Source organism: Lepidochelys kempii, chromosome 7, assembly GCF_965140285.1.
Source record: "Lepidochelys kempii isolate rLepKem1 chromosome 7, rLepKem1.hap1, whole genome shotgun sequence".
Lineage (NCBI taxonomy): Eukaryota > Metazoa > Chordata > Testudines > Cheloniidae > Lepidochelys > Lepidochelys kempii.
The window spans coordinates 97,798,398-97,825,947 of record NC_136386.1 but is presented as its reverse complement, the minus strand read 5'-3'; the positions used below and the strand labels follow the sequence as shown (position 1 = coordinate 97,825,947).

General features: G+C 39.5%; 1 protein-coding gene across 2 annotated transcripts in view; it reads left to right on the top strand.

Annotated features, from left to right (window-relative positions):
• LRRC27 (leucine rich repeat containing 27) overlaps positions 1–27,233 on the top strand; it is a 54,208-nt gene extending 26,975 nt beyond the window's left edge. For both annotated transcript variants that reach the window (XM_073353973.1, XM_073353974.1), the window contains exons 8-11: positions 4,199–4,295; positions 19,181–19,332; positions 21,623–21,749; positions 23,559–27,233. In XM_073353973.1, the coding sequence (XP_073210074.1) occupies positions 4,199–4,295; positions 19,181–19,332; positions 21,623–21,749; positions 23,559–23,699 (517 nt within the window). In that variant the 3' untranslated portion in view covers positions 23,700–27,233. The remainder of the gene's footprint in view (positions 1–4,198; positions 4,296–19,180; positions 19,333–21,622; positions 21,750–23,558) is intronic.
• The last annotated feature ends 317 nt before the right edge of the window (positions 27,234–27,550 follow it).

Genomic DNA, 27,550 nt, shown 5'->3' with positions numbered 1-27,550 from the left:
TACTCAGATGCGGATTAGGGGTTAGCCCCTTTCCACCCCTTCTGCCTGAAGTCCCTCCCCCCTCGTATTCCCCCCCCCCCCGCATTCCTGCCAGGGAAATGGGGTCAGGGTGCGGGGACTTGCTCCGCCCAGTGCTTCTGCTGAGGAGCTAGGTCAGGATGCAGGGGCTTTGTAGCCTATAGGGCTAGCCTGTTTGCTTGCCTATGTTTTATTATAGGTTTATAATAGAGTATATGTTGGCTGTAATGCAAGGGAACTACAGGCCACATCCTGTATGTTGAGCTAAGGCAAGGTTAGCACATATGTTTGAGAACTTTCACCTTATTATCTTCTGATCAGATTAATTAGCAAGTCTATAACCCATATTATCCAAATTAATATTAACCTCTGTGACAAAGCTCTAACCTTGTCTCAGTGGGTCCCACGCTTTCTGGTGGATTTCACTAACCTCAGAGGCTCACTGTGACCCTCCACATAGCCTCTCTCTCTCTCAGAGGCAAGGGTCACAGCCTACTGAGCCATTTTCTTCATAAACCAGCAAGGGAGGTGAGGAGAAGTTATCCTCTCTCACACAGTCTCTGTTGGGGAGCAGGGAGCCCAGACCCACGCTCTACTCCAGTGTCCAGCCCAGGGACCCTGATAGTAGCAGCTCTTGGTAGCTGATTTTTTGGAAACAGGATGAGTACAATTTCCTGGGACACTTCTCCACAGCAGCCCTCACTTCCTCAATACCTTCATCACCCTTACCTCAGGGCCTCCTTTCTTGTGCCTGATAAGGTTTGTATTGCTCCATTTCTCCAGCAGCATAGCTCTCTTCTACAGCTCCTGACACACACACACACACACACACACACACCCTGAGTAAGTGGGAGGCTTTTAACTACTTTCAGCCAGCCCCTGATTTGCTTCTGTCAAGGTTCCTTCCCCACTCTGAACTCTAGGGTACAGATGTGGGGACCTGCATAAAAGACCCCCTAAGCTTAGTCTTACCATCTTAGGTTAAAAACTTCCCCAAGGTATAAACTTTGCCTTGTCCTTGAACCCTATGCTGCTACCACCAAGCGTGTTAAACAAAGAACAGGGAAAGAGCCCACTTGGAGACGTCTTTCCCCAAAATATCCTCCCAAACCCTACACCCCCTTTCCTGGAGAAGGCTTGATAAAAACTTTCACCAATTTGTACAGGTGAACACAGACCCAAACCCTTGGATCTTAAGAACAAGGAAAAATCAATCAAAGGTTCTTAAAAGAAGAATTTTAATTAAAGAAAAGGTAAAAGAATCACCTCTGTAAAATCAGGATGGTAAATACCTTACAGGGTAATCAAATTAAAAACATAGAGAATCCCTCTAGGCAAAACCTTAAGTTACAAAAAGACACAGAAACAGGAATATACATTCCATTAAGCACAGCGTATTTTACCAGCCATTAAACAAAAGAAAATCTAACGCATTTCTAGCTAGATTACTTACTAACTTTAAAGAAGTTTCTGAGACTGCATTCCTGATCTGTTCCCGGCAAAAACATCACACAGACAGACAGACCCTTTGTTTCCCCCCACTCCTGATTTGAAAGTATCTTGTCTCCTCATTGGTCATTTTGGTCAGGTGCCAGCGAGGTTATCTTAGCTTCTTAACCCTTTACAGGTGACAAGGTTTTGCCTCTGCCCAGGAGGGATTTTTTAACACTGTTTACAGAAAGGTGGTTACCCTTCCCTTTATTTTTATGACCGCTTCAGGTGTCCCAATCATCCTAGCTGTTTCCACTGCTTTCTGGAAGAATCTTAATTGGCCCCAGGTGTCTTGATTAACCTGGAGCAACTGCCATTTGGTTACCATGGTAACAGGGATTTGTTTAGCCTGGGGCTAACATACCTGTTTCTCACTACTTTCCTATAGCCATCTGGCCTTGCCTCCTAAAATCAGACAACTGCTTCCCCACCTTGCCTGGTGCTCCTGCCGGGGCCCCGTTGGTCCAGTGGATAATCTGCCACTGAATCTACTAGAGACATTATTATGTGTCATAAAACATGCTGACATTTTTCAGTATAAAGAGTATGTACATTTAACAAATTTTGTTCTAAGAATTGTAAATTGTTTAACATTCTGCCTTTTGTTCTACCAGGTGCATGTATTTTGAATCATATTCAGAAGCCAACACACTATCCATGGAACTTATCCCAAAAGAAAGCAGATAGATTGTTAGGTCTATTTTATAACGTTGTCTTAAATTTTCCAACATATGTCTATAATGTAGTTCATGCTTTTGCATAATGGGGCAAATGCAGTCCTGTCTCTGCAGAGGTATGCCTGGCAGCACAAGATCTTGCACATCTTGCAGTTAGCAGGATTTGGAGGAGTGCACAGAAGGTATACTTCCGTATGTTGCAGAGCCCAGCTTCTTTGGGGTTGTCTTCACATCAATGCAAAGAGAGGGGGACTGGGCAGAGTAAGGATGGGAGCAGAGGCTCTGCCACTGTGTGGATCCTCTGGTTGCCACCTTTCCTTCCTGCCTGTATAGGGATGTTGAGGTTGTGGAGGACTACTTCAACCATTGTGCACCCTTCCCTTCCTAGGGGACCTAGCCTAGATACTTATTTGGGCCAATGGCAGTAAAATAAGCTCTTCAGTTCTTTGAATAATTAATTGACCTTAATTCTTGTTTTGCCCTTTGTAGATATTAATCCCCTAGTTCTTGTTTCTCCCTTAATTAACTTACCTCCATGGTCGGACCAGGGGCTTATCTATATTGGGGTTTTTGCAGTGGTCTAACGATGATGGAGATGCACCAATGCATATCACTAGCATAGCATTGGTGTGCACTGCTGTAAAAAATGACTTGCTGTGTGACTATGTTAATCATGTATATGTACATGAATCTTATGTAAAACTAGGGAGTTACTACAGTCGTTATGCTTGAAGCCCATAAATCCCTCCCATAGTGAAGCATTAACAAAGTAAGTACCTGAAAGGATGATAATTTAAAAAAAAAAGCCAACAAAAATTGTGGAACTAATATAACGCCTGCTAAACTTCTCCACTAATTCACACAGCTTTTCATTATAGCTCTTCTCTCTTTGATCACTTTTGAGCTTTTCAGGTCAAAAACTGTGGTTCAGATTCCAAGAAACCCAGTTCAGACTGATGTGGCTGGTGTGCATTATGCCACCAGCACAAGCATAAAACCGGCACATCTAATCCCAGGAAGATCAACTCAGTGCAAGGGGGATTCTCTCTTAGCATTGTCACTTCTCCACATCCCTGTATTTGGTGTAGCAAGGAAAAGACTAGAGGAAATATACCTGGCTAGGACACCTCAACACCATGATAATCTCCAGCTGCAATTTCAGCCTCTTGGAGCCATTAGCAGCCAATATAGATTAGAATAGTCCTTAGGCTGCTCTATCTGTGCACAGAACTTAGAAGAATTTAGGAGAAGAGACAGAGGGAACTATGTTTATATAGTTTTTAAAAGGATACACTCAGCAGACTTCATCACAGTTGATAAATATCTTCAAGGAGATAGTGTAAATGAAGGAAGAGGATTATTGTATTTATAGTATCAGGCAATGGTAGGACAAGGAGATATAACCTGAAACTAGGCTAGGAAGGAAAAACTTAGGTTAGAAACTAGGGAAAAGTTCTTAACAGAGCAGTTGAGCAATTGAATGGATTAGCAACATAGGCAACTGAAATACCATCTCTGCAGATATTCAAGATCAAATAAAATAAAATATTAGTGAGAATTATTTAGTGAGAATCCCTACAAAATATTGGAGGGAGGAAGGTTAGATTAAATGACCTAAGTGATCTTTTTCTGGTATGTCTACTTCTGTATATACAGGCACCTCCATCCATACTCGGTACTCTGACCTAGCCAGATTAGCCATGTAGAGATGAAAGGTTTGTAGCCAGTTAACAAACATTTAAGTAATCAGTCCTGTAGCCATTTCAATTTTTGTGTAAATTCTTTTACTGCTATATTTTTTCTTTCTGCACTTTAATGCAGTGGTGTTCCTTCAAGTGCTGATCTTCCATTTGAATGTTAGTGCTTCACAAAGATGTCCCTAGTACGTGCATTTTGTGCCACATATCTGGCACATTATTCCACTGTAAAATGGTTGACTGGGTAAAAAAAGGAATAACATTCACTTTTTAAAATATGGTTTTAAAAGTTTAATAGAAATTAAATTTTTTCAGAGATAAAGAAGTGCTTCAGGAATGGAGACAGCGTGCCAAGATGATGAAGGAGAAGAAAGAAGTATTGTTCAATTATTCACCTACAAGAGCAGACATGGTATGTAATAGAGAATAGCAAGACAGCATTGGATCAGGTAAATAATCCATTGACAAGACGCTTTGAACCTTTTTCTCTGTGAACTGTATATTTAGGATAAAGGCTTCTAGTGATGATGATACAGTTAAATAGAAAAATTAATACTTAAAATGTTATCACTTTGAGAAGCTACGTGGACCTACAGCCCCCACATGAAATATCTATATTGAGCATGGATCCCGTGTGAATTGATGTGGACCAATGTGCAACGGAGGAGTTGCGAGACCCTGCAAACAGTTATTCAGTATCTGTAGTAGTTCCAATATCAGGCTATTGGAGATGTTAAAACAGAAGTACTTATATTTAAATATTGGGGTTTTTTTAAATTATTGAACGCCTCCAATTGGTGATATTGCCTCTGCCAGACTGAAATTGATGTGGGCTGGATCTTATGGTTACTACAGGAGTCTATAAACTCTGGCACTCTAAAAGGAGGCATCTTTTTTTTTAAAAAAAAAGACTCAAATGTGTAAGAAAAATTGGGTTTGTGCCCATATTTGCTTTTTCTGAAGTATAAAGAAGGTCTGAAAAGTGTTTCCCAATGACACAAATAAAAAAACCAAAATTCTTGTTGTTTCTTTATAATAGAAATTCTGGCCTTGTTTAAGTATGACATTGCAAGAGAGTAGATATTGAAAGCTGAACAATCATACCTCTCAAATGCTCCCGTGTGGAACTCATTGTGACCATGACACAAAATAAGGGACATAAAAAAAGTATCCATTCAGAAAACTTCAAATGCTATGGGATTCATTCTGTTAGTGTAAATAACTCTTTCTTTAATCTCAGTTTCATGATTCTTTATTTTTGATGGAAAAAAAATTTCAACATCAAAAATCAGGGGACAACAAACTTGTGTGGAACATAGATAAGTTTTGAATTAAAACAAATGACAACTCTTAAAATGAGGTACAATTAAAAGGGAAGGAATTTAGTCAGGTTGTTTAATATGTTTTTGCTTTATTGACACCTGTCTAGCAATGTCTAATAAACATCTGGTTAAAAGGACATCTTCATTAAAGAATAAACACCCTCACTCCTTCCGAAAACATATGAGAGCTCACAATACACATCTCTCTGATACACCCATGAAAGCGCAGGCTTTGCTTTGCTGATATTTCTAAAATAATGTGAAAGTTTAAAAAAACCCAAACAATATCTATTTAGGCCTTCATTGTAAGTCGTACAGAAGCAAATGAGGGCACAAGTTACTTTTTAAAACAATACTTTGTAAGTCAGGTAGTTACTAATGTCAAAGTCAGATTCAGGATTCACATAATTTGTCAGACCACTCTGTTTATTAGCAAAGCGCTTTGCCAATGCACCCAGATATGTGAGCCCCTCTCTGAGGCGCAAGCTAACTTATTTATACAGATAAGCCAAAGCCAATTTAACATAAGAGACAAAAGGAAGCAGAAACTGACAAATATACATACATATCTTATTTGCATACTAACCTTTACCAATCTCCTAGCTCAGTAGGAGCTCTAAGTTAATTAGTTTGAGGACCCATTGTCTCACACTCCTTAATGTTTCTTTTCCTGACCACTATATTTCAACAAACCCTTCAAGTAGCATTTCTTTAATGAATTATAATTTCAATATAATTCATTCTACTTTCACACTAAAATGATGGTACCACAGGATGGGAGTCAGGACCCCTGGAGCAAAATCCACTGTTTTTCAGTGGTGCTCAATTCTTAGTTCTGCCCAGGGTTCAATTCTTAGTTCTGCCAATAACTTGCTTTGTAATCATGAGCAAGTCACTTCATTTCTATGTGCCTCTGTTTCATCTTCCATCCTTGGTCATGTCTATTTAGATTGTAAGCTCTTGGGGGCAAAGACTGTCCTTTACTATGTGTTTGTACAGTGCTTAACACAAGAAGGCCCCAACCTCAAGGCACTAAAATAATAAATAAATAATAAAATAATTACAATTAGTAATTGTTTAATTTATAGTGTATATGTTGGGGGTGAGAGGAGTATTTGAAACATTATTCTCTATTCTGTATGTCTTTAAATTATTCACTTGTTCAGACTGATACTTCTGAAAATAAGCCAATTTATGACGTTAAATGTGTCAGTGATTCCAGGAATGTCTGCTATCATTAAACTGATAATATAGTGTGATGTTCTTCATCAAACAAAATAAAACATGGGCAACATTGAAATTGGTCAATATCCCCTGCCTCTGCGCTCTGCTGATTGCAGTTTAACTTGTGAGGAAGAGTATTACCGTCTCAGAGAGGCTGAACAGACCCTTATTAATAGCTTTTGGTTTCAGAAATGGAAAGTAAAAGTAACACTTGAAATATATAAAGGAACTTTAAGCAATTTTACAAATAAGTGAAAATTCCTGGCTCCGTGACTGGTTGAAAACAATGATGTGACAAAGCTGATACTTGTGAAAGTAGGTAAGGTCAAATTCTTCTGCCAATTTAAAAAAACACAACTCCAGCTCCAAAACTGCTCACATTGCGGCAGTAGATTTACAGCATGACTCCCATTCCATAGGTGAGACTGGGAGCACAGCAAACACAACTGCTTGCCACAGAAGACTTACTTGCAGGCTGGAAATCAATACCAAGGATCAAATCCTGGCCCCATTGAAGTCTATGGATAAACTCCCCCTGACTTCAGTGGGGCCAGGATTTCATGCCAAGGCTATAGGATTTTCAACAGCAAGAGTAATTCCAAAGGGGCAGCATTAGCATGAGAAGAATGAGTCAGAAGGAATTTCTCTTGCTGCTGAGAGTAATGGGTATTAAAATTGTAAAGTGCATACACACTTGTTATTTAGCAATATATTTTTTCCTAATTAAAAAATGATAAGGGATATCTGGATTTCACCTATGTTGTTTATAATATCCCTCTGAGAGTAAATGCAGCATGCTTTCTCTGTGTAGGGATGTCTGTTTTAGTTAACCTGACTGGGGTATTTTTTAGAATGTGTAGCTTTGATTAAAATAGTTGAGAATTAGGTGGATCATGTGTGATGCGAGTAAATCTGACAATGTGATCTGTAGCTCACGAAAGCTTATGCTCAAATAAATTTGTTAGTCTCTAAGGTGCCACAAGTACTCCTTTTCTTTTTGCGAATACAGACTAACACGGCTACTACTCTGAAACCTGTCAATGTGATAATAGTACAGTATCTATACTTGCCAAGGAAGGCCCCCTGTTTTTCTTGCCCATGTTCCCAAATTTTATGAATACAAAAGAGAGAATGTGTTCAGTCTGAGAGCACAGTTCTTGAATTCCACATTTTTCTGTCATTTGTAAGTAAATACTATATTTAATACTGTACATTTTAAATCCTCTGTTTAGGCATTGTTGAATATATATATGAAGCACAAGAGGGCACTGTAATACCATATATGTATTCCATAGTGGTGAGGCTGCTAAACTCTCTTGTTACTGAGTGATAGAGTAAACAGGTTATATTAGCAATATTTAGCAAAATTCAAAGCATATAAAAGGCTGGATGGAGAACCTTTTCATACTCATTTTTAGATCGTTTGTCTTTTACTTTGTCACATATGCAGTGTATGTCCTTATTCTATCCTATCCTGGTTTTGCAGGTAGGGTGGAAAGAGGTTTCACATTTCTTGCATATTGCAGAGAATATTACTTGCTAAGTAATGAACAAATAAAGATTTAATAATTGCGATCTGCCCAAATTAAAGTGAAGTCCTCAAATAGCCACATAGCCATTTCCTGCTACGTTGACCATTTTTAAAGATTATTTCATGTGTTTATTTATCAGCCTGTGCATGTACATATTTGTCTGTGGAAGTCTGTGAAATACGTTTCCATTATACCTTAATGATCTGTTCAACAGAAAGCTGGTAATTGTGTAGAAACTGTTTTTTACCAAACATGCTAAGGCCTTTTGGGGAGAGCCACAAGAGAGTGCAGACTCTCTAATGAAACTTTTTGTCTCCCCTTATGAACCAGTGAATGCTGTTATACATGGCATGAGGACCGATTTAAGTGACCATGGGCATTTATTTACTTTCAAATTATTCTAGCTAAAGACTAATTTAGTTGAGGTTCATCCCTTTTCACATAAGAAAACACTTGGATTAACCAAAACCTGCAGACTTTGTAAAATTTAACAGTAAGAAAAAGCATATAGTGTTGTTAATGTAAAGTATTTGCCCTACATCCTAAATATATAACTTAAGTGATGTTTGCTTGCTAAGGAAGTTTAACAGGATCCGTAAGCATGAGCTTTTGCAAGGACCACAGGACGAGTCTTGTCAAGGGGGTCAGTCAGGATCAGCAAAAACTGACAAATTGTCAGGTGATTAGCAAATGCATAATAATGTGTTAACAGACAATTGACGAACAGAAAGTAAGCCAAAGTCACCAAATAAACTGATCAGAATAAATAACTTGACCATCTCTAGTTCTCAACATGTGAAATATTTTTGTGTCTTTTTAAACGCTGAGCTTTGCTGGAAAGTCATAAGCTTCATGAGCATAATGCCAGCAAAGCATTTAAGTATGGCTGGCTGGAAAACAAAAATTTCTTTTCACAAAAGATTTAAGATTACAAAATTTGTTGCAATTCTGATGTGGAACGAAAATGAGATTTTAATTTTTTTTCCAGAGAGAGAAAGAGACAGACGCCAATCTCTGCTCTTTATGATTTGGAGGAGGGACTTGAACCTGGGCCTTCCACATCCCTATTGAGTGCCATGACTGCCAAGCTGTTGGCTATCTTGGATGGGTCAGGGATGTGTGTATATGTGTGTCTCACCCTCACCAGACATTCCATCCTGGAACTGAGAAATCTTCTTAAAAACTAATCATTTTCATTTTGATTAAATGTCATTTGTCAATTAAACTTTTTTCAGCGAAAAATGACAATTTTTTGACCAGCTCTACTTGTAATTTCCATGAGTCCCCTGGATTGGGTTTATGGAGCTTTTAACTTTTAGTGAATCTGAAAATGGGACCATGGCAGTAACAAGCTCTACCGGTTATGCTGGTGAAATTTATAACTTCTTTGAAGTCTCAGATACAATTCTGCTGCTGGGAACTAAGTGCAGTGGTAAACTCTTTAATGTAGCCGCTCTAAGCCGGTGGGAGAAAGCTTATTCCCATCATCTTAACTACCCCACAAGCAGCAGTAGCTATGTCAGCAGGAGAAACTCTCCCACTGACATGGTGCTGTCCGGCACGTATGTCGGTGTAACTTCTTTTGTCGCTGGGGGTGGGGAGGTTTATTCACACCACTGAATGACCTAAATTATGCCAACATAAACTGTAGTGTAGCCATAGCCTACATTTTTGCAGCTTTCTGATTGTTGTAAATTCTACTAGTACAGTCATGGGTGCTTGTAACTCTTATGCGCTCTCTCTCTTGCATACACGTATGGCATTCTTATGAGCACTACTAACTAAATACAAGTTGTACTGAAGTTACAAGCAAAAATTTATTTCACTCTTCATGACTAATATGAGCATAAGCAAATATTTTTTTAACTTTAATAAAAATTAAAAATATACTCAAATAGAAAACTTGAAGCTAGAATTAAAGTTGAAAATATATAAAATATTCAGCCCTTTAAAATAACATTAATGAAATGTTATAGATTTTTAAATCAATAACAAATACTAAAAACACCATACTCTAGGCATTCTGAACTGTTTTTTACTAAGCTGATTTTAAAACCTGCTGGACTGCGCTGTGGCTCCAAATGGTTTTAATTATGGTTAGAATGCTTTAAGAAATTTCCCCATCATAAAACAGTGCATATAGTCCAGAATTGCATCACCCATCCCACTAGGGGCTAGGAAATCCCCCAAAATTCATTTTAATATATTGAAAATTCACTGCCTATGTGATTCACGGTCTTTCCAAGAGTTTAAAAAATCCAAACCATCTAATGCATTCTAAAAAATCCAACTTTAGTCTGTCTGCTCTCAAGCTCACCAAAATTTTTTGTCTGAATGTTTTTCAGCAAAAAATGCAGATTCAGCAATTCAAGTTGCTTTCACCAAATTGTTTCAGTCAGGGGGAAAAAACAAAACAGAAAAAATCAAAACATTTTGACAAATTTTAAATAAACCATTTTGATTTTTCATTTTGAAGTGACTTCGTTTTGAAATTTCCTGTAATTTTACTTAAAAGATCTGAAGTTTAGAAGTGGTCAAATTCAAATGTTTTGATTTTGTTAAAACATTTTGTTTGAGCCAAACCAAAAACAAATTTGAATTTTTGATTTGCTGAAAATTGTGAAAAACGTTGGTTGCAACTTTTTTTCAGAATTGCCAGTAAACCAAGAAATCGGTTATTCACACAGCTCTAGTCCACTGTACATCTAATGACTGGAGTATCAATATATATGTAGGTTTACTTCTACCTGGGAAAGGGAAGGGGAGCGGGAGTCAGCAAGCACAGAGACCTTGCTTAGTAGCATCTTTGCACCACTAGCAATGCAACCGCCAGATTCCTTCTGCCTCTCTCATCCCTCAGGTCAGTTACCATTTCATGTGAAAAAACCGTAAGGGGTTTGAGATGCATTCCATGCACCTCCTGCTCATCTGCATAGTTGGGCTGGGTTCTGTATCTTGCATTAGCAGCAGGTATTTGGCCATCAGCAATCAACTGTGTACTGTCTCCTCACAGATTTCGGCGCTCTTTACATCACAAGGGTTGATTCCCAGGGACATCAGGATCTACCCTGACATACTAGATATATAGCAGAGAGCCTCCTTTCATCAATATAGACTGAAAGAATGGGGGAGGAGGGGGGAAGAGCTATATCATCAGACACTCAGTAGCCTGCTGTTGGACAGACTTAACTTTCCTCTGCTCATTGGCAAAGGTCTCCTGGCTCAGGTTGTAGTGTGGGTGGGGATACAGTGGCAGAGTTAAAGTTGATACTTCCAGTTTTTAAAGTTTGGACTTTCTAATGGCTTTTATCTGTAAATGCTATGGCTTAACTAAATGCAACAAAAATGTAAAAGTGCAAGATGCAGAACCCAACCCTTAATTTTAGAGAGAGAAAAATCTATGCTTGAGCTATATTAAATTTCAAGTATGGTGCCATGATTTTAGCCACAGTAAGCTTAGTGAAATGGATGAGCAGAATCATGTAGCTGCAGTGGACCTTTTCTGGAAATATAGTATTAAAGGATGGCTTACTAGTTTTCTAAATTTATATTTGTAATCTAGCCAAGTCAAAACCTACATGTATAACACAAAAACAGATGTGTTTATATTATGTGTATAAAATGTTTATCAGCCTTTCACTTTTACAACAAAAAGATTGTTTAACATTTCCCACTTTGTTTTTCTGTTATTAAAGCACTTAGTCCTTGTCAGAATGCCTATTATTAAAATAGAGAAACTGTTTTCTTTGGAAAATGCAAAAGAACCTTTTAAAATTGGAGCCATTTTCTATTCCTGTGTTGCAATGAGCTCAGACCAAGTTGATTACACAACACATTTTTATGAAAATAAAGAAACTGCCTGGATGATCTGAGAGGCCTTCATCAGCAGATATATTTGCAATAAATCTGGTTTTATCTCAGACCTTCACTCTGAATGTCACTGATTTTGTTCTTTAAGGCAATTACTTACAAGTTGATGGAGATTTATTTTATATTATCTGTTTGCTTTATAAGGGGCAAGGACTTTTTAAAAAGTGTAAGCTAATGTCATATTTGAAGGTTATTCTCTAAGTCACTGTGTCATCCAATGAAGTCAGCTGTAGCTCACGAAAGCTTATGCTCAAATAAATTTGTTAGTCTCTAAGGTGCCACAAGTACTCCTTTTCTTTTTGTGTCATACAGATATTCATAGATATGAGTAAAGGCTCTCTAGCTAGTCCAAAATAGCATCTAGATGCTGACCCAAGAACTTTCTGTGTGCCTCTGAAGCTGTACTCCCTCTAGTGGTTACTTCTCCCTTGGAAGATTTTGTAATGCCAGTTTTTACATTATGCAACTACCAAAACCAGCCCTTTCCTATATTCCAGTCGGGATAATACAAATAACTTTGGAAGACTCACTGACCATGCTTCGTGCATTCCCTGGTACCCTAATGCAGGGGCAAATTCTTTCCTAGCTCAATGAGTAATACAGTCAGTTGAGGCAGGGAGAGTGGAGGTTGGCGTGCTCCCATAGACATCAGGAAGGAAGTCAATGATCAGAGGCATATCCAGATTTTAGTGGGGGAGACAGCATTTCCAATGCAACTCTCTCGATTTCCACATAACAGTAACCAAGTACTCTCCCTGTCACCTCCCATGTCATGTTTTTACTGCAGTTATTTGGCTGCAGAAGGTCCCACAAGCTGTGTGGCCCCAGCAGACAGAAGGCTGGACCAAAGACAAAGAGCTGCAGTGCAAGGGAGGCTGGAAGCTCATTTATATGAGCTCTGCTCTCTACAACACCTTGGGGCAAATTTTTTTTCTTACTTTTTTTGAGCGGGCAGAACTTTTGCCTTCTACATTTTCTGTGCAACCAACAAACACTCTCTTTGGGCAACTTGAATATTCCACAAGTAAAAAGAAAAGGAGTATTTGTGGCACATTAGAGACTAACCAATTTATTTGAGCATAAGCTTTCGTGAGCTACAGCTCACTTCATCGGATGCAATCGGATTGGTTAGTCTCTAAGGTGCCACAAGTACTCCTTTTCTTTTTGCAAATACAGACTAACACGGCTGTTACTCTGAAACATTCCAGAAGTAGTGTGTATTTTTCTCTGGAGAGGATTTTACATGAGGAACATGTACTAACATTACTACCTATCTGGGTTAAATGTTATAGGAGATGTAAATTCTTAACAGTTTCCCAGCATTGGTACCATATTTTTTCCTTTTTTTTTTTTTTTAAACAGACTTGCTCTCTCTAACATCATATACAAAAAATCATTAGGATCAGTGTACTAGTTACAAGCATTTAGGGCTAGATTTACAAGGGGGCCTTACTTGTTGCCACACACTCAGTGTTGCAACACATAACTTTTGGGTGTCCCGTCACCTAGTGAAATTCAAAACTCTGAGTTAGGTGCCAGGCTCCCTATACAATGCATGGGGAGACTTAGGTCTCTAAAAAGGGGAATCACAGAAGGCAGCATGCTGAGTTAGGAGCCACCTACAATACACAGTAGGAAATTCCAAGGAGGAGGGTGTGGCCTAAGCCCTACCCTTCAAAAGGGAGCTGGGCCCCTAATTTCAGGCTAGAGGGAGGCACCTATCTCTGTTTGGGATTCACAGATGTGAACCATGTTCTAGCATTAGGGCTGAAGTGACTTAGGTGCCCTTCTCAAAAAAATCTAACCACTGGGCTATGAAGCCATTCTTACTTTCTCTCTGTCCCAATGACTATTTTAAGTATTTTATAGAAAGTAGAAGAGCTTCAGCAGGAGAGATTGAGAAAGACCCACCCTACAATAAGAAACCCAAGTTAATGGTATCTAGTTTGCATATTAATTCAAGCTCAGCAGTTTCTCATTGGAGTCTGTTTTTGAAGCTTTTCTGTTGCAAAATTGCCACCCTTAAATCTTTTACTGAGTGGCCAGAGAGGTTGAAGTGTTCTCCTACCGGTTTTTGAATGTTATGATTCCTGATGTCAGATTTGTGTCCATTTATTGTTTTGCATAGAGACTGTACGTGTACATTGGCCAAACCGGACAGTCTCTATGCAAAAGAATAAATGGACTAGATACCATAATATGCAGACTGGATACCATTAACTTGGGTTTGAATAGAGACTGGGAGTGGCTGGATCATTACACATATTGAATCTATTTCCCTATGTTAAGTATCTTCACACCTTCTTGTCAACTCTCTAAATGGGCCATCTTGATTATCACTACAAAAGTTTTTTTCTCCTGCTGATAATAGCGCATCTTAATTAGCCTCTTACAGTTTGTATGGCAACTTCTACCTTCTCTGTATGTATATATATCTTCTTACTATATGTTCCATTCTGTGCATCCGATGAAGTGGGCTGTAGCCCACAAAAGCTTATGCTCTAATAAAATTGTTAGTCTCTAAGGTGCCACAAGTACTCCTGTTCTTTTTGCGGGTACAGACTAACACAGCTACTACTCTGAAACCCACCCTACAATATGCTCCTAAAGGCCTGGTATACACTGGGGGGGATCAATCTAAGTTACGCAACTTCAACTACATGAATAACATAGCTGAAGTCGACATACTTAGATCTACTCACCGCGATGTCTTCACTGCGGTGAGTCAATGGCTGACTCTCTCCCGTCGACTCCGCCTGTGCCTCTCGCTCTGTTGAAGTACCGGAGTCGACGGGAGAGCACTCAACTGTTGATTTATTGTGTCTAGACTAGATGCGATAAATCGACCCCTGCTGGATCGATGGCTGCCCGTCGAGCCTGAGAGTAATGTAGACAAGCCAGTGGTTAGGGCACTTCTGTGGAAGTGGGAGATTCAAGTTCAAGTCCCTACTCTTAATCAGGCAAAGTGGGGATTTGAACTTGGGTCTCCCACATCCTGGGGAGAAATGCTCTGACTGGTGGATTGGAAGGGGCAGCACCACCACTTTGCTGTCTTTTGTGTGGGTAGGCATGCTAATGGATGAGGGCTATAGGTGAGCTGGGTGGGGGAAGCACCTACTTTGTGAATACCATTGGGGCTTAGGCACTGAGCAGCTTGGCAAAATCAGGATTTAAGCAGCTGTATGTATGCCCACCGGGGACTTTACCGGTAGAAACTTAGGTGCCTATGAATTTAGGCACTACAGTACATGGTTAGGAGGCAGCTGAGTTGTGGTTTTGTGAATCCTAGTGGTGTCTAAATGTTGGCAGGTAAGTGTGTAAATCCCCTTTGTGAATCTAGCCCTTGGGGTGAAATCCGGGTCCTGCTGAAGTCAAGAGGAGTTTGGCCCCATTGAAGTCAATGGCAAAAGTTGCTATTGACTTTAGTGGGACCAGAATTTCACCGTGAACCTCTAAAACAGTGATACTCAGACCTCAGTGGTTCAGGAGCCCAATTAGCAATCAACATTATCCAAAAGAGCCACAATAGTGTGAATTCATAGTTTCATTTACCATTTTTATATACATATATCTCTTTATATGTGTATATATTATTCTCACAGCCAAATGACTGACCAGGTATTATCTTATCAACTGCAGTTGGTTAGGAACATAGTAAAAGTATCCTGATTGGTTAATAACTAATTCACACAGTGTTTTAATATCATGTACTGCAAAGAACTGCGGGAGACACATTAAAGAGACACTTGCAGCTCTTGAGCCTCTGTCTGAGTATCACTTGTCTAAAATAGAGGAGAAGGGGTGCTTCCTTAGTAAAATATGGACACTCCAAATCATGATTTGAGGAATATGACTTTGTGTGAGACAGCTTGTACTACCACTGCTTGTTTTGTACCTGTTATGAAACCAAAGAGTACATGAGTCTCCTATTCAGACAAGATACCACCTTCATAAATCTTAAATTCACATACATTTTTTCAAAAAGAAGCAATATTTGAAAAATGTTTGTATATCATCAGTGATGTTAAGAGAATAAGGGGTGAAATCCTGGCCTGACTGAAGGCAATGGGGGCTTTGCCTTTGACTGAAGTGGAGCCAGGATTTCACCCTAAAAGTTTGTTTCTCTCTTTATGAACAGATTACGTTTAAAAAAATGTTCCGTTCATAATTTGCTTTACAAGGTTTATCTGTAGCCTGGATTAATTTTAAGTGGGAAATTAATATTTATATTTAATACAGGTCAAATCTAAGGAAGAAATAATCTTACTTTCTTCTTTGAGTAATTGACCAGATGTACATTCCACTGATGGTGCACAGTCATCTTGTGCATTAGCAGTCAGAGTCTTTTTGGCCAGCAGTACTCCTAGTGTGTGCATGTGCTCTTCAGTCTTCTTGCTCCTCTGCAAGGGCATATAAGGACAAGGCACGCCCACTACCATTCAGTTCCTCTTCCTGCCTCATGGGTTAGAGATGGAGCCTATCCTCTCCTTATGGCTTTAGCTAATAGTTTTACAGTTAGTTTTATAGTATAGTTAGTCTTTTTAGTCGTTTAGTTGCCTGTCTAAATCTTCAGTTGTGAGAACTTGTCCATTCAGTATAGCATCATCTGGTTTGTCTGGGTTTAAACACTGCCTCTCGTGTAAGGGAGCATCCCAGAGGCGGACAGAAACTCAAAGTGCTTCTATTGTCTGGGAGAATCGCACATTCCCAGTAAAGGTGTGATCTGCAAGTCCTTCAGCTACTGAGCTAGAAAGGATAGAGCGGCCCTCCTTCAGGTCTTCCTAATGACCAAGTCAATGAGCCCTGCTTCTGAACTGGGCTCACTAGACCCCCATGCACAGGGACCTCTTGAATCAGAGTGTGGGCTCTTTGCCTTTGAGAGCTCTGACTCAAATTGCAAGTACAATGATGGCATCATCCCCAGATAGACCACAGGGAGCTAGAAGTCTGAGGGGCAGGTCACCTACCAAAGCATCCTCTAATAGGAAAACCTCCTTATAGCACTGGACGCAGATTTCGCTGTTCAGAATGGTTCCCACTGAAGCTCAGCCTTGAGCCTGTTCCAACCATACAGCATCAAAGCATTTGGTACTTGAAACTGGAACCTTAGGAAAAAGAATGGCACTAACCCCAACACAGTCTACCTCAATGGCCCCGTACCAACTCTTCTGGAACCAAGCCAGTCAGGACAGTGCACTGTCACTGTTGCAGAGATTCCTACACCACCTTGACAAAACCTGGTTCCCATGCAGCCATCCACACTGCCATGCTTGGCATCAGTGGACCTGCAGATTCACCAAGAATCACAATATTCCTTGTTGTTGACTTCTGCACTACAGTCAGCCCCGACTCTATCTAGTAGTGTGGCACCATTAGTCCCTAACACTCTGAAGGCTACAGCACCATCATGGATCTGAGCTATGCATTCTCCTCAGAATCATCTTCAGAACTGGGGGATGAGAAATTCCACCCCACAACATACTTACCCAGACTGTCGCCTTCTTATAGAGGATCCAGACACACCTCACAGGAAAGATATTGGGACCTACAGAATCCAGGCTCCACCAGGGTCTTACCCACCAATGCCCATGTGGCCTTGCTGGGGACCCTGGTCAGCTCAGAGCAACTTCAGCCCCAGAGAGCAACCATGCCACCAGAAAGCTGCCGCCTCCAGAGCACCACACATTGAGATGCCCCACCACCCTTTTCCAGTACCTACACAACCACAGTAGAGGAGGAGGTACTGGCCCCACAAATGAACAACTATAAGACCCATTAAAAGGATGGCCAAGATCCTCCAAATCCCTGTTGAGGCAGTGGAAGAACAGACATATAAACTGACAGACATATTTCAAGGCTCCGCAGTAGGGAAGATGGCCCTCCAAGTTAATGAGGACATTATACATCCAGCCAGAATTTTGTGGCAGACACCTGCTTTGGCACCACCTACATCCCACAGATATCCAGACAAGAAATATCAAGTGCCTTCTATGGGTGCAAAATTATTTTACACGCATCCTATCCCATCCTCCCTTGTAGTCACAGCAGAAAATGAAAAGGCAAAACAATTCAGATCCACACCACAGGAAAAAGAGCCAACGAGCCCAGATTTATTTGGCTGGAAAGCCTACTCCTCAGCAAGCCTGCAATTCTGTGTAGCCAGTTATCAGGCCATATTAGCTGGATATGACTTTTGCATACATACGAGGCTGCTTCCCTTTGTCGACAACTTTTCCCACAACACTTATGAGGACTTTGTGTCACTAGTTAATGAGGGCCAGCTCATAGCCAGAATGAGCCTCCAAGCAGCCCTGGTACAGCAGATATGGCTGCCAGATCAATGGAAATGGCTGCCATCACGCGTTTGGTCATTGTGTTTTTTTTCACACCTCTGAGCGACAAAAGTTTTGCTGACATAAGTACTAGTGTAAATATGGCCTTACTGTGTGCAGTAACTGTAGTTCTTTGAGATATGTTCTCCATATGCACGTTCCGCAACCTGCCCTTCCATCCCCTCTTCCTTGGAGTCCTATTATAACAGTGAGAAGGAACTGAACGCCTTCAGAGAGGATAAAGAGTGTATGCACACCCTATAGGTGCTGCTAACCAAAATAACTCAGATCTCTAGTACATAAGGAACCTGCGCACTAGCAGTGGAATTTGCATGTGGACAATACATCTCAAAGAACTCCAGTTACTATACATGGTAAGTAACTTCCCTATATTTTTAGAGACTGAAAGAGCTTTCTTTTATGGATATATGTATACTGTATACTCTACATGTAGAGGAAGATTTTCAGTGCACGCATGGGACTTGGTTGTATCATGAAATTGCTTTACAATGGGAGTTGGGTGCCTTTTGTGTCTTTGAAAATCTCCCTTGCAATTATTTAATTTCCTTATCATAGACAAAATAATCCGTAAGAGATGTTGTTTAAACCAAACCTTTCTTCTCACAGTCTTGATTCTTGGTGCACTGAACACTGTAGATAATCCTCCTCTTGTAGTAATGGAATAATTTTCATAATAAATTAAAAGAGGAGTTAAAAATATGGAAAATGTCTCCACAATATCAAATCAATCCTAAAGATTGTTAGAGAAACCCTCCCTATCAAGCATATTGTTTGTAGGAAAGACTTTGTTGCATTTCTGGTGTCTCAAATAACCACCAGCCACTCAACAAAAAATGTTTACCCATTTTAAAAACATTTTGCAGTGGTGATCACTGGGCATGATTTTTAAAAAATAGCTTTCCACAGACACTTAATCTCAGTACTGAAATAGTTTTTAATTGATGTTGCCTTTCCATGAAATGTGCCCGTCCCATATTATGTTGCACTTTTTTATAGATATCAAAAAGTGCACCATATGCTACTGATAACATCAATTATCACAACACGAGAGAAGGATGTGAAAACCTAAAGAAACGCACGCCTGAAAAAAATGAACATGTGAGAAGAATGTTGAAAGTAAATTCTATAAGAAATGCTGAAGCTGCAAGGTTAGTAACAAATACCATAAACCTTAATATTTGTTCTTAGAAAACACTGTGGGGGCATGCTTCTGTTTTATGAGTGTGAAGATATAAATAGATTGCTTTGCTGTTCCACATAACAGAAACATCTTTCATCTTTATAGAACAAAATTAACTCGAGCTAGTAAAAAATAAAATCTAGTTCTTAACGGCTAAAATTGGTTCATGAAAAGAACAGTTATTCTCTCTTCAAGACTGGATCTGCATCTGAGCTGCATCCATTTCAGAATCCTTCATGTATGGTGCATCTGCAATAGCATGTGGTCATAATAATAATGATATTGTACTAAGGGCTTGTGTACACTTACAGGGCTGCAGCAGCACAAGTGCACTGATGCAGTTGTGCTGCTCTAGCACTTAGTGAAGACACTACCTATACCAACGGGAGAGCTTCTCCAGTCACCGCAGGTACTCCACCTCCCCAAGATGCGGTAGCGAGGATCACTGGAGAAAGCCTCCTGTTAACATAGCACTGTCTACTCAGGGGGTTAGGTTGGTATAACTAGGTCATGGAAAATCCACACCCCTGAGCAACATAGTTATATCGACATAAGTTCCTAGTGTAGACCAAGCTTTATGAACCTATCTTTGTACATGTTAAGGCAATGAATGTGGGTCAGAGAACTGGGCAGGGATTGAATGAAAGTGGTCCTTGTCGTCTGTCATCTGGGCTGAAAGGATCCCAACTAATTGATAGCCAACTCTCAAAAGGTTAAACTGGGATAAAAGTTTGCATGCTTATCTGAATTACTTTGGTCTGGGAACCTGGGTGTTTCTTCTCAATTCCCTCCCTCACTACTGGAAGCCTTCAAGAAGATACAGTTTCTCCTGTTATTCACCACTCTACCCTGGGCATTCAGGCCTTTGTGTTCAGGCAGTTTATGCTGCCCTCTCTTGCAGCAGCATCAACTGAAATGGTAATTTACTCCCAAGAGGGGGTTGAGCCACATACACATATATTCTAATGCTCCTGTATAATAAAACAAAGAAACAATAAAACAATGAAACCAGTGTCATTTTAAAAGTGTGCTATGAAACTAAGCTCCTATAGCATTAAGGTCCTCAGAGTTCTAAAGCCTTCAGTTCTTTTATCTTTATTTAAAAGTTCTTCAAAATAATTTTAATTATATATAGTTACACACCAAAAACTGCATTGCAAAGTCAAGCACTCAAAAATTAGGAAATGGCAGAATTAATATTGCCTGCGCAACTTTAATTGTCCCTCTTATGCATATGCATTATGACAGCCTTCAACTACATAATCACACATTTTTTTTACCCCATGTAACCCCTCCCTCAGTTGGTGCACAGAATGGACAGTGCTCACTAAATGATCAGCTAATTAATAGTTTGTTTTATCCTCGTTGTTCAGAGCGTGGTCCCATGTCTTATCTACTGCACACTATTCAACCCTGCTCTGAAGATAGAATTATTGATTTCCTCATGGGCTGCTATTCGGTGCTCATCACTATAGTATTTCAGTGCTTCACAAACCCGTAATGAATTTGTTTTCTCAACACCATTGTGTGGTGAAGTGTTATTATTAGTTCCATTTAACAGATAGAAAACTGAGCCACAGAAAGATTAAAATCAAAATGCCCACTAATTTTGAGAGTCCAATCTGAGGCACCTACAGCCTGAATTTTCAGAGTACTTAGCATTTCATGGCACTTTACATGTTCAAAGCACAGCTCCTTATGATTTCAGTTGCAGCTGTCAGCGCTTACCCAATCAGACCCCAAGGCCTCAAGCCCAGAAAATGACAAACACAAAGTTATAGGCCAGCTTTAAAAAGTTTTGGTTTAAGTGACTTGACCAGCATTACATAGGAACTCTATGGCAGAGGCAAATTCATTTCTCTAGAGCAGCATTCAACTGCTTGAACTATGAAACCACCCTTTCTATTCCTGCAGTCCTTTGCCTCATTCACTGCACACTTTCCAACTTCTGCAACAAAGGAGACAGGGCTTTTGCAGACAACAGCCTACATAACCCTGATTCATCCTCAGAGACCATCCATCCTGTGTGCTGAATGAGCTGGGGCCCTGTGGAATAAAATAGTATGTGATTACGTAATTGAAGAGTATAACATAATGCAGTCGCACAACTCCATATTAACCAATGCAAAGAGAACTGAACTTTTGTTTTTGTTCCCCTGGATTATGTTTAGATGCAGCAAAGGTTTAAAAAGTTTTCTGGTTCTTTTATATTAATTGAACCTTTGCACTTCCAATCTATTTTTATCCTGTTTATTCAGACCCTTCAGAGTAAAAGAATTGGAACAACGCATCAAACAACATACACAAATGATGAAAGAAAGAAGAAAAAAGTCAAAAGGGACACCCCAAGAGGAAATGCAGAGAGCAAAACAAGACTTTGAAATTGTAAGTGTCATAGCTTCATTTTGACTTAATTCAGTCATTGGTTTAATTTGATTTTTCATTAATTTGATCAAATCCTCAGGCACCAAACGCTTTATATTAAAAATACTAATTTCACATTTGACTTTGGTCACTTTAATTAAGATTATTATTGCATAATTCAATGATTGTGTATAGAAAATTGCAGTTTCATTAAGATTGATGCTAAAATCTTGAACAAGATAGAGGAAAGAGTCCAAGAAAGACATAATAGATGGTAAAAGGTGAATGCAACTACAAGTGATGCAGATATTTTAATATTATAAGAGCTACCATGTGCTGTGCAAGTTGCTCTATGATTGTCATGTTTCAGAGTAACAGCCGTGTTAGTCTGTATTTGCAAAAAGAAAAGGAGTACTTGTGGCACCTCGATTGTCATGTAGCTATAAAGGTGAAATCCAAAATTTTCAGAAATGGGAACCTACAGTTAAAATATGGACTTAGAAGTCCATATTTAGACATCTAAATAAGTGGCCTGATTGGTTAGGTAATATCACATTTTAGCCAAAATCAGAATGAGATGCTTCATGATAAAATAGGCCTCTATTTTTCATTTAGACTATTGTATTTTTTAATTTGTTTTCTGTATTCAGTAAAATCCAGCAGTTCCAAATCAATTCTTTAACCAGTGACTGATTCTGCAACTGCAGGCTAGGCGAATCCAGATTGTCTGTTTGTTCATTTATGTGAGGGATTGCTATATGCTGATTTAAATCAAATAGTTCATTTTCCAAGTTTCTATATATATTTAGTTTAATTTTTTATAGGTTTTTATAAGATTTTTTAAAAGACTATTTTGGAATAGACTGCCAAGGTCCCAATCCTGCAAAGATTTGCACATATACTTCACTATAAACTTTGTAGATTAAGTGAGTGCATAATTCTTTGCAAGATGAGAGTCTAAGGGCATGTCTACACTTACCTCTGGAGCGATCGATCCAGCAGGGGTTGATTTATCGCATCTTCCCTCCCACCCCCCAATGTAGACCAGACCTAAGAATTTGTGAAACCTACAGATGTATTACACTGGCATATTAAAACCATCCATTTCATTACACTTTACAAAATTCAAGATGTGCTTAACAGCAAAAGGGAAGAAAATGTTATCAAAAAGTGAAGTACTATCTTTAAAGAATGAAAAACTTTATGAAGATTTATAACATCTACCATGAATTTCCTTCAAAATTCAGGATTTACTACAATTTAAAGAATAATATATATGTAGGAATATGAATCCTGCTTTTTCTTATACTGGCAAAGGAGTAAATGTATGTATCAGTGTGAGGATTAAAATACCTAGAAATAACGTTTATTGTTAACAGGAATCATGCATATCATCATAGGCCTGATTCTCAGCCATAGCCTCTATTTGTGTGCATGCAAAATTGCCTATGCACATACTTGCACCCACACTTTGCAGGTGCAAAAACCTGTATGCACTCGTTTGAACTTGCCTAATGCAAGCACAAACTTAAATATTAGAATTCACATCTGCAAATCCATGTTTGACTTTTGTGGTTGCAAACTCTGAACACTGGCACACAAGCCATTTTTAAAGTGTATACACAGGTGTTCTACCTGCGAAGTGTAGGTGCATGGATGTGTGTATGCAGTTTTGCATGCACACAAATGGAAAATGTTTAGATACCCTGCTGAAGACCTGGCCCGAAAAATCTATGCAGTTCCTTCTTCGGTTAAATATATAATATAATTCAGATAAATTAGACTTTTTAAAAACTTTTTCTGGTGATTTTATTTCATTTTTTATCATAGGCTGAAAAGCTTCAGGCTGAGCTAGCACAAGTCAAACAAGAACTTCAGCAGGAGTATCGTTTTACTGCCTTCACAGGCGAGCCTGTTCCTGATTCACCGAGAATGCAGCCTCAGAATATCTTTTCTACCATGAAATTTTAATTGCCTGAAATTCTTTCAAGAACATTTGTCTTACAGTATCCATCTGTATTGGAAAGCTCCTTTTCAGTAGGCTTTAGAAGTGCTCCTTTTATTACCTATTTTTGTTGATTGTGTTTAACAAAGTTTTAAATTAGAATGATAATAAATCATTCTATCTTGCCCACTCAACTAACATAATTTCAGTAGATTTATAGTTACACGGTTATAAAGTGTTTTGGGTGTTATATTGTGTTTCTTTTACTATTTCTTTTTGACCTTCTTAAGATCCCATTCTGCAATTTTTACTCAAACAAACCGCCTGTTGAAATATGCTTCAGTTTAAGTTTTGCCTAGGTGGGAATTGCAGAATGTATCCTTTACGTTGTACATTATTTGAGGCAAGAAACTTTTTCTATTTGTATGTTTATGAAGTTAAAATACCATGACCACCTACAGTGCTATATACATTAATAATGTAAAGAATAATGTATCCCCAACTACGCACTGTATCTTAAGGCTGCGGTTGCATCAGGGGATTCTGGTGTCATAGCCACCACATGAGTAATTGTCATAGTGCAGCTCTGCTATCTAAGGATACTTTTCAAATGCAGGAAGATCCTGGGCACTAGAAATATGATTGTTTGTTTGTTTTTCTTCAATGAATAAAACATTTAAGTATTTTATTTTCAACTTTCTTTCCCCTAGGTGGCATCACTTTCTGTCTCCAGCACAGTGATATAGGGCTTGGATCCTGTTTGCAGACAGTGGGAGCTAACAGCTCCAAAAGTGATCAGCTGCAGCTGGAGGGAATGTGCTGCCTGCTGCCCTCTAGTCCAGGAGGGAGATCCAGATGTTGGCAAGGCAAGGGAACCACTGAAGGAAGCAGGAGAAGGAGAAGTGTTGGGAATATTCTGCTATAGCTAGTGACCCCCCTCTTCCCTCTCCCCCACCTCCCCCCATTTGAATGAGTGGAGAGGAGACAGGAAAAGACTGGAGGAAAGACTTCTAAAAGAGCATTGTAGCCAGGAATAGAAAGCAGCTGAGCAGGAAGCCAAGAGTATAGCAAGAGTAGGGGAGAAGAGCACTTCTGTATGGGAGATAGGTGGGATAGTGATTGGGATAGGGAGGACAAGGGACAACCAAACAAGCCAGCTGTAGAGAGGTAAGGAAGAAGGGAGTAGGGCTGGAGTCAGTCCTTTTGAAGGGATCTATTATCAATCAATTCCTTCCCCAATCTCCCAGCAGTTGTGTCTGTAGTACCCCAGCAAATTCCTCTAAGTAGCTCCCTTGCTTTGTCAGGGTCTGGATCACCCTGCTAGTGAAGGGGAAGCAAGTGACAGATTATCTCAGGCTGCTGCTAAATGCCTTCAGAGCTGTCATCCTCTGAAATCTAATCCCTTCAATATCAGGCTGCAGCCAGAAAGTGGGGCCTCCCAAAGGAGAGAAAGAGAAAAGGTAAAAATAAAACACTTGAGCCTGAATCACCACAGTGTGACACCAATTGTATAGGAGTGTTACTCCATTGAAATCTGTGGAGTTACCTAGATGTAACACTGGAGTCACGCACTAGTGTATGAAGACCTTCTGCCTTTCTTTTCAAAGCAAAATCCCCATTATTTATTGTACTAATGCCCAGGAGTCTCCTAAATGTAGAAGTCTTTAGTATTTAAAATGGTGCTAATGACCCTTTAATATCACGAGAACCCCAGAAGGAAACAGTGAATAATTTCTGAACATTATGTCTGTTATTTCATTTTATATATTGAAATACAAGTCTTCCCTCCCTGTCTGGTCTTTGGCTTCTCCCCTCTCAGCCTCCTCTCCTTGTTTCTGGAGTCATTTGTCTTTCCGCTGCACTCCATGCCTCTCTGGGGTTTTTCACCTTTCTCCAGCTTGAGGGTGTAAATTTAAAACTTACCTGAACTCCAAATGTCTGTGATTACAGTTTGATTGAAATATGGCCTGCTACTGGGGCACAAAATCAGGGTCATGAAACAGCTCTCTGGTGGCAGGAAGCGGTGCTAGATGGGGAAGAGTTGAATTCACGGTTGGTGGGAGGAGTGGTTCCTGTGGGGAAAATGAGGTGCAAACCTGTGGGGTATCCTGTAGAGGAATTTTTTTTCGAGGAAGAGGATGGAGAGGACAGAGAGGAAAGGGTTGCTAGCAAACAGAATCCAGGAGTGGCTGGTATTGCTGGTACTTCAGAATATGTGGCCCAGTTTGATCATGTCTTAATCTGCTCCTGGATACATACAGTTTTACGTGTTCGTATTTTGGAATCAAATACTGATTAATAATAAGGATTCAATACCTACTGAGTCAAGTTCTGCTCTCACACAAGTGTACAGTCCAGAGTAACTCCCTTAGGGTATGTCTACACTACCTGCTGGGTCGGCGGGCAGCAATCGATCCAGTGGAGGTCGATTTATCACATCCAGTCTAGATGTAATAAATCGACCCCGGTGCTCTCCCTTCGACTCCTGTATTCCTCCACCATGAGAGGCACAGGTGGAGTTGACGAGGGAGCGGCAGCAGTCGACTCACCGTAGTGAAGACACTGCGGTGAACAGGTCTAAGTACATTGACTTCAACTACGTTATTCACGTAGCTGAAGTTGCGTAACTTAGATCGATCCCCCTGCAGTGTAGACCAGGGCTTAGTTTCAATGGAATGTCTCTGGATTGGCGCTGTTGGAAATGAGATTGTAATTTGGCCCATTTTTTTGTATGACTGCTAACACTGTAAAATGTTGTTTAATCATTCTGTTCACTGTTTCCATATATACTAAATGTGTAGCAATGTACAGTTAGCCGTTAAAAACGCTAACATTGAAGAGAAAATACAAAGCACTTGTATACTAATCACTTAAATATAAAGTGATCATATAAAGTCAACACAATTATTTTTACCTGAGCACTAGTTATTTTTAAATTCAAGACTATTATTAAAATAATTTGTTCTTCTAAATACACTTATAGTTCATACTGTAATCTTAAATGACATTGCCTAAATAAATTGCATTAGTGCATAAAGATGTATAAGAGTTTGGGTCTGGCCAGATTATTTAAATGGCTAGTTTACTGTTGTTGTAAAATCTGCACTGTAAGCTGTTTTGCTCAGTGCAGCATACACTTGCCTCTGCACCCAGTCACTATTTTGGCTGGTGCAAGGGTGGGAAAAGGCCACAGCTCCACCATCATTCTGCCTTTCCCTGCCTTCTCTGAAGATGCTAGCACCAGTTGTGACACTGGCTACTGCCAAGCACAATACCAGCACTCCCCTTGTGCAAATGGGGAAAACCCCTTGTGCCCTCTTTCCACTCTGCACAGTCTTAATTTGCACAAACATTATGGGCCAAATTTGTCTCTTGTTTGTCCATCTTTTTAATAGAAATGTCACTCAATCTACTGTCAGTTGCATTGATGTAGATTCAGTGTAAATAAAGTCCATAGAGTTGCTTTGAATGTACATGAGTGGAACTGAAAGTAGAGGTTGTTTTTTTATCATTTGTTTGAAAGCTTGGATTTTATAAAAAGGGGACAAAAGAATAAAATATCTTGATACTTGAAACTTATGTTTCCTCTGCATCAAATTTCAGTGAGATAACATCAGCATTGTTTAATTTATAGTCTCTTACTTTTGTTGTCCCAGGAATTATGTAAATATCAAGTCTTGTAAGTAGACTTCCAGTGAATGTGGAACGTCTTGCTTTCAATGATACTTCAGAAGGTTGTTTTCCTTCTGCAGTTCACTCTGGATTTCTCTGTCCTTGATCGTGTCAATATTCTTCTTTATGTTTTCACATTGCTGTCAATGTATTTTCAAGGTTCTGAAGATCAACAGGAAAGTCAAGGCTGATTGTCTGAAATCTA